Source organism: Sardina pilchardus, chromosome 11, assembly GCF_963854185.1.
Source record: "Sardina pilchardus chromosome 11, fSarPil1.1, whole genome shotgun sequence".
In the NCBI taxonomy this organism is placed as follows: Eukaryota; Metazoa; Chordata; class Actinopteri; order Clupeiformes; family Clupeidae; genus Sardina; species Sardina pilchardus.
The window spans coordinates 26772016-26780883 of NC_085004.1; the positions used below are offsets into that span (position 1 = coordinate 26772016).

General features: G+C 38.3%; 1 protein-coding gene across 1 annotated transcript; it reads right to left on the reverse strand.

Moving 5' to 3' along the window:
• Positions 1-1652: 1652 nt before the first annotated feature.
• Positions 1653-5125, reverse strand: LOC134095294 (butyrophilin subfamily 2 member A1-like). Its single transcript, XM_062548742.1, has 3 exons — positions 4999-5125; positions 4562-4906; positions 1653-1825 (listed from the first exon to the last, which is right to left on the reverse strand). The coding sequence occupies exons 1-3, from the start codon at positions 5087-5089 to the stop codon at positions 1653-1655; spliced, it is 609 nt and encodes a 202-aa protein (XP_062404726.1). The 5' UTR covers positions 5090-5125.
• Between the last annotated feature and the right edge of the window lie 3743 nt (positions 5126-8868).

The window sequence follows — 8868 nt, forward strand, 5'->3', positions numbered from 1 at the left end:
GCATTGTATTATTTCATGATCACTGAATGTTTAATTCCTTTTGATGTCATCAGTTAATTCATTCAACTGCACTTGTGATTGAAGTACTGTATGTTGTTAGGTTGTTAACCATCGTAAATTGCAGTTGGAAACGTTTCCCAATCAGGAGGCCAGACTTTCTTTACAAAGTTAAACAGGACAGTGGTTTTCACTCACTCAGAAAAAGTGTTCACTGATTCTATGACCTTTGCGAACTAAGATCTTGTTGTCACCAACACTTATCTTGGTGTACTTGATACCCCATACATACTGGGAACATATTTCTAAACTGACAAAAAAGCTGAATCAGACACTTTATGTGTATAAGAAGATTTTATAAAATCTTTTGTTCTCTGTTTCTGAAATTTACTTACATGCAGTGTTTTCAACAATGTCCTACTGGCTTCAAATCTGGTCTCTTGCCACAAAGGAAATTACTGATCCAATAACACAACTATACAATCGAGTTCTCAAGATCCACAGTAACCTTCCAAAGTGGTCTCACCATTGCATTGCAGTCACACGCTCTTATTTTCAGATTCAAAATACTAGCACTTCAACAACACTTGCTGCACTTCTCCCTACACACAATATGAGATCAGTACACCTCACTAGGTCAGTTTCACAGGCACTAATTCCAGCCCCTCCATACAAAAACAACTCAGATATCCTTTTTTCATACATACACCAAAATGTGGAATGATTCCCATCACATCAGAGCACTTCCATCCATCTCATATTCCAAAAAGGCATACAAACTGTTCCTTCTCAACAGTTACACTTGTACTCATTGATTGCTCATTTACTGTATTGTTAAGTCTTGTTTGCACTGTCTGTAATGTTGTTTTTAGTTGTCTGCATCTGTCTAGCCCATGCTAATGTGTCTGTCTTGTGTCTTCATGTGCCGGTTCTATGCTTTATGTTTATGCAGAACAGGAAACTGCTGGAAAACAGTTTTTAGGCCTGTTTAAACTTTAACTTTATTTTACGTCCTTTCCTGTATAATAAATCAAATGAAGTGAGTCTTGTATTACCAGTTTTAGTGTTTGGTACACATTTCACAAATTCTGCTGTCGGGGTATGTAAAACCTATGAGCACAACTGTAAAATACTTACCTAGAATTGGATTGTCGTCGAAATGAGGTATGTTGTATATGTCATGTATATCTACAAATGAGAATGAATGCATGCAACTGAATTAATCAACCAGATGTGTGCCAAAAGAGTTTGTTTTACATACATCATACAGCAATCCCAGGTCATCTGTGCCACTGTGTGTTTCCTGTCGGAATTGTGGACAAGAGAAGACCCAAACTGGCCCATGATAGACCATGAATGCATTTCCTGAAAGCATTGTTGAACAACCCACCATGGTAACCGTGATGATAGAGAATATCGTGTAACACACCCCATAGTTGTCTTGCTAGCTAGTCATCACGGGGACAATATGATTAAAATTCCATTTATTGAGTAATTTTGTAGGAGTTGGAGTTTATTTAAAAAGGCTTTCATATCAAATTAACTCACCTGCACCTCCAATTACAGTTCCAAGAAACAGCAGGACATTTGGGGCTATCATATGACAAGAGTGGAACAAAAGAGCTGCTTTGCCTTCACTGCAACAATAACCATAATCATTGACTTATTGAAGTAATTGTATCATATATTGTTTTTGTAATTAATGTAGTTGTCTGTTTGGCTCCTTTTCCATAAAGATAATGTTGAAATGGAGTACTTGTCAGTAATGCAACAACAGCACCCAATCCCCCAAACATCATAGCGAAAACTGTTTGTAAGGACACCTCACCTAGGAAAATAAAAAATGAAGAAAAATCAAATCATTCACACATGCATGAGAAATAACTAATTATCACATGGTCAAGTTTGATGGCTGGAACAAACTTGAACAGTAGAAGCATTGTTCATGGCTGTGCATCGGGATCCGGTTCGCCCTGTCGGGACCTAACCTATTTCCCATTATACCACTGCTTGGTTAAATTTCCTATTCTGATGCGCTATTTGGAACGTGTATTATTTTTTTATGTACGCACGGCTATGAAGTAGTTCCTTTTTTTGGGCTTATCACACTTGAATATTAATTCGCCAATGTGAATGTAACGGTAAAAACAGCAACGTTGTATCTAAGACAGCGGCAATATAAAAAATCATAGGGCACAAAGCAAGGTCCACAAAGACATGGATGACAGAGTTTAGTGTGGATGAACTTGACTGGCCTACACAGAGTCCTGACCTCAACCCAATAGAACACCTTTGGGATGAATGAGAGCTGAAACTGAGACCCAGTCTCCTCGTCCAACATCAGTGTGTGATCTGACAAACACACTTCGAGAAGAACACACACTCCTAAACCTTGTGGAAAGTCTTCCCAGAAGAGTTGAAGCTGTCATAGCTCCAAAGTGTGGACCAACGTCATATTAAACCCAATGGATTAACAAATGGGATGTTAAGTTTATATGCGAATCAAGGCAAGTGACCCAATACTTTGGGCAATATAGTGTTACCTCCATAAGTATTGGAACACATGCTAACGCTGACTATAAAGAGGAATATAAACTCATCTTTTGGAAATTGATCTTAATACCTTAAATAATAAAAAAAAGAGAAAATATCCAACCTTTAAGGACATCCATTTTCTTTGTGAATGAATAATGTATCGTAAATAAATAAATGTTTTCCTTAAAATAAAGGGGTCATAAGTATTGGAACCCCTATACTGTATGTTAACCCTATGTGCTGAAATTCCCATAGAGGCAGGCAGATTTTATTATTTTTATTTTTTAAATGCCAGTTACTTCATGGATCCAGGACACTATGCACCCTGATAAAGTCCCCTTGGCCTTTGGAATTAAAATAGCCCCACATCATCACATACCCTTCACCATACCTACTGTAGTGATTGGCATGGTTTTTATTTGTGTTCGCTTATTAGCTGGTTTGATTTGCATTGAGCTCAGAGGGTATGTGTAAATGGCTTTTTTTGTCAGGAGTGCCTACTGTCAGTAGGCTGCCCTCAAGGCAGTCTTTTCCCCCTTTGCTTTTCTCTCTATTTACAAATGAGTTATCTATACATTTATAATTTATAAAATGACATATAGCTACCTATGAGTCTTCATGTGATCACCATGGGAACATGTGCACTATTTAGTTATCTTGCATCAAACTAAAACTAGTGACGTCTATCTGATCTGCCCCAGAATCTGTGCCACTCAATAGGGTCAGACGACCTCTCACTAGGTAGGCCATGAGGTATTGCATCCATACCTGAGCTGTGATCGTTAACTGTAAAGCTAAAGGGGGGGGGGGGGGGGGCGATGCCTTCAACAACCTCGTTTTTTTAAGCATGGTAGCAGGTAGAAAAATGTCAATTATACATGCAGATTCCCTCAAATGCGCCGGTGACCATCAAAATACTGATGCACTGTTTGAAGTCACACTGCTTGTTGTTAGAAGGAATGACAGATGTCACTCATTGGCAGTGATGGGAATAATGGTGTTACAAGGCTAAGTTCTGTTAAAAGGGGGGGGGGGGTCACATTTAAACATTTACTTGAAAGTAACGCAATAGTTACTTTCTTAAGTAACAAGTTACTTAAATAATTTGTAACTGAGGAACTAATTTAGTTACTTTTTGGAAGAAGTAACTGTAATTAATTACTTTTTAAAAGTAACCTTAGTAACTGCTCACTGGTTTAAAGGATGTTAAGGATTATTGTCTGCGGGACATAACGGAAACCCTACACATTCTCGAGGAGGGGGTGTTCAGAGGGGACCTGCAGGGGAAGTCAACGGGACATTATTTTGTGGGATGTGAACGAATACAATTCACCTTGCTTATAATTCACCGAATACAATTCACCTTGTTTTTTAAAATCAAAGACTGAATGTTCTTTCTGGATTTAAATTGCATTTGTAAAGTTAATGAGAAAGTACATGTTCCACCTTCTAATAATAGCCAAAATGACAAAGTTGTGGGTCAGTGTTTCATAAGGCCTGGACACCTTGATTTCGAACTTGATGGCTTTGGGTGTGACAGAAGTGCAAATGACAGAATTTGCGTAACTCAAGAGTGCTTAATTGGAAGCGTGAATGGGAGAATATGCTATTATGATTAAGCAATACGACATGGAGTAGTAGGTATAGGTAAGGATATCAACATGACGGTAATTCGGCATAGGTACGAGGCAGATAATTACAGCCAGTGTGGCGATATCCTTACCAACACTATGACCACGAGTTAGCAAGTAATTTAGTTGCTATAGTTTTGAGATTACTAACAGTACTAACTGTTGTAAATACAGTGACAAACAGCCAAAACAAACCAAATAGTGACAAATAAAATTAGAACATTGCATCATTGCAAATTAATGTAACAAATATTATTCTGCCACTAAACCCTTTAATAAATTGCTCCCTGAACTAGACAAATTACTGAATATTCCTGTTTCGACAGAAAACACAATTTTCCTTGTAGAATATGGCATTCAGCAAATGTTTGTATTTCCTTGTAGAATGTTGTACTCACCTAATTCTAGTATTGCCATGTTTGTTTCATTTTTCCGGTCATGAGAAAACACCTGGCATCTGTACGAGCCGTTATGTGATGGATTTAATTTGGTGAGCAGAAGAGAGTAGTTTCCATGGGCAAACTCCTCAGTAAAAAAGTGTACTTTGCCCCTGAAATAAACGCTCTGTGATTCAGGTCTTTCTTCTCCTTGTTGGAACAGGTTGACCATTGCACCATAGTATCCATGACTCCACTGGACCTCCAACCCCTCCAGAGGTAAAGGGGGCTCTACAGAACATGGCAGCACAATAGAACCTCCCACAGCAGCATGCAGGGGAGCAGAGGGACCCTGCACTATAAAACCTTTGCATAAAGAAACACATAGTATTCATAGTATGCAATGAAATGTATAGATAAACCTAATCTAATATATTGCCTTCAAAATTAGACTTTACCTTGAGTTGCAACAGCAAGTATGGTAAGCAGACTGACTAAGGTTTTCATTCTGCAAAAAATGACAACAGAGATTGGATATATACCATCCATACATTATGTCATCACAATTTAGAGTCTGAACAATTTACAGTTGAAGGTGGAAGTAAATATAGCAAAGGCACTTTTGGGACCATAGGAGCTCTTACGTAGATTAAGAATATCACGTGCCTACACTTCAACCCTTCACAAACCATATTAAAATATTCAATGAACCACAATATTTGCCAATATCTGCAGTATACAGCTGATACATTTTGACCTCAACCATTAAGCTTATTCCACCACATAAACTGTATATTTTATATATACTGTATATACTTTCTAAATGTGAAATAAGTAAGGGATAATGTATAGAACGCCGGACATTTTCGGGAGAAATTAGTTGCGACAGGGAGAGCCAGTCTTGCTTTGCCCTGACAGGATTATTTTCCCCAATGATAACTGGCATTCTGTACATTATTCTAATGGCTACTTGCCAAAATGAAAAATAAAGTTTGCAACCTATGCTGAACTTGAATCCAACATTCTTTAGAACACAGCTCACTGTGTGTGTGTGTGTGTGTGTGTGTGTGTGTGTGTGGACAGGATAAACTGGTAACACCAGTTACAGAAGTATATGGCTATTTTTTTTTTTTTATTAATGTGTGGACCAAAAGTCAAATAAATCAAATGTAAAACTGTATAGCTTACTTTACTTGGGTGGCAGGACAGGAAGAGAAAGCGTAGACTGGAGCCACTTGTGAATAACCTGTAACGCAGATACATAAATGTACATTTCATTATTGAGCTTTTGAGGTAGACGGTGGGTTTTATTACAGCAGAAAAGGGTGTTTATGCATGTTGACATTTACTTCCACTTCGTCCTGAACTAGTAACTTTAACGCTATCGTTAGCTAACAAGCTAACGCTAACTAACACTCTATGTCCACGGCTGATACTGCTTTATTACTGTTTATGCTCAACAACACACCTGTCAGTAATACAGTGTTTCCACAGTAGTTGACTGTGTTGTGGAAAAACAGTAGAATGCTGTTGCAAAATTGCTGTTAATTAACAGTATTTTTTTTACAGTGTAGCTGTATTCAAATACAGTAACTCTTATTTTTTGTATTTTAAATACGCAATCCAGAATATGTATTCCATTACTTCCCAAAACAGTCTAGATAGCCTATATCAGAAAATCTTTCCAGTTCTTTCTCAATACTTACTTGTGATGTGTTCTCGGATAACATAGGCTAATCATGCCAGTCATCATCGTGCAGTTTTGAACCTGTCAGCCAAAGATACCTGATACCACTGCACTCAAAAATAACTATCCAAACCTGTTCTGAGGGAGATTTCTCGATAATGATCACTAGCCTATGTTCACTCCCACTGAGCAAGCAACGTCTGACCTCCAAAAAACAGTGGCCTGTCCAGGCTGTGATCTGGACGTCTATTTTTTTAGGATCAGCTGGCATGGCTAACACTGGCACATTTACAAAAATGATAATCAATGTTTTGTCCTTATATAGCCTATAAATAAATAAATACAATTATTATATAATACAATATTAGTATTGTAATGTAACACTTACAGTCACAGTTTACACTGCATGCAAACCATGCTACAGTACAACACTACAATATATGGCTGAGAGACAGAAAGAGAGATACTGTTATGGAGCGGTTCAGCTCAAATTTTCATAACAATTAATAATTGTATTAAAGCATCACATTTGGAAGAGAAACTCACAAAGGGGGTCTGATCAGAATAAAAACAGGTTTGAAAAATAGGGTGAGTCAAAGAGGGGCATGCACAAGTGTGGACCTAGGAATCTGGGGAGATTTTGTAATGACAAATGCTCTTAACTCACTTTCTTATATTTCCTCACTGTTTTCATTGTGAGACTACCACAATTGCTATACCTGTGTAAGTCAACTTCATGAATTCCCTTCCTTGTAGCACGCCCGTCTACATGCACAGTTGGGGAAAAGCTCACCTTAAAAAATGTATTTCCTCATTAGCAGCATATCTGAGGTTGAACTTCAAGTTTGTCACAGACCTTCAAGATATACATAGCCTTATGATTCTCTTTTGTATGGACTTGAATTGGGCCTACAGGCAGATATTGTAAAAACACACATGAACCCATATTTGTTGGCCATTTTTAAAAGGGCCCATATCCATTTCTGACATATTACTGTATTAATGAATGGTATATTGCCTATAGTCAACATAATGACTGTATATCATTCATATAATATCAACAATTCACATTTTGGTGCTTTTATTATTTTTATAGATTCATTTGTTTACTATATTGATCTAATAAGAAACATGTTGTCAACTTAAATTATGTTCATTTTAGTTCCCCTTTAATGTAGCACAGCATCAGCATCTATAGAGTAATGCACATAAGTGTGATTGTAAAAGAAGGATATTAGTTGTACTGGCTGATATGGTGGAGTCTGTGGATTTTGAGGCTGTAGACCCAGAGCATTGCCGAAGAGTCACTTCACCTCATAACTCCACCCACTTCACATTTCTGAAAAAGGCTTTCAAAATGGGCAGGACGTTCTGAAATTTGGAAGTTAGTGCAGCCCTGCTGCATCAACCATGGTGATTTCGTGTCAATCTGGGAATGAGTGCTACAGACATCACAGGTAGGCTAATCAGGGCAGCAGGTGTTGGGGCGTTTCATTCCTAATTTGTAATGACCCGGTGACGTAGTGTTGGACGAGAAGTGTAGGACAACGTCAGCATTCCAATAGTATTTTGGACCAACATGCCATGGCATGTTTCAACCTGTAGAAGGCGTGGAAAGCAATATCTCCAATACAAAATCATACAAAATGTTACTTTTGTCGAGAAACACGATTTTTGTCAATATTAACCCTGGTAATAGTATAGTTCACCACTTATGAGTATTTTCAATCAATCAATCAACAGCTCAAAAAACATATTTTAGGGTGCAGTTACCCTTTAATGGTGGTGCAGAAAATGCAGGACATACAGTACAAGGTAGTAAGATGCATTCATCAGATGCGTAACTGGGATGTATGTATTCATCAGCAGAGTATAGGCTGCTATTTTAGTAATCGGTTTGTTGGTTTATGCCATTTTTCAATGTCCTCCTCCACTCCCCCAAAATAATTGCAATCAATACTCTAGCCATCTAGTCCTGAGTGTAGATGTCCTGACTGAGATACCACTCATGCTGACTCATAAAATGCTTCTCAACCAATTGCATCCATATTGATGAATAATTTGACCAGACCTAACTGGACAGTGGCACTGCAACAGTGAGAGGTGAGAGAAGATCCATCTCCTGGGCTCCAGGTATATTCTGCATTAGGGAACAGTTACAGTAAAAATCAACAATAGATATGGTCTCATTGGTACATAGGGTGCCTCTCATGTAAAGTTTATACGTCCTCCCTCGCTCCTCGGGCCTCGATCCTCACTGATCTACATAAAGAAAGATAGACGAAGGGATAGACTATCGTTTTTGCCGCCCCATCATTCTATATGTAGCCTAGATCAGTGAGGATCGAGGCCCGAGGAGCGAGGGAGGACGTATAAACTTTACATGAGAGGCACCTATAGCGTCATTCGTGTATGGGGGGCCTAAATTCATCCACAAGTGAACACAGCTGTTTATTCAGGTGGCAAGAGACATTGCAGATCACTTGTGCTTTGGTTTCATTACTGCTTGTGTCACATTCATTAGAACTCCCAGTGCTGGGAACACATGAGAACATGGTAGTGTTTACTATAGAAATAGAAGTAGTTTATGTTGATGGTTCTTATGCAGTTAAATGCATTCTAGACCATCTTGGCAGGTGGT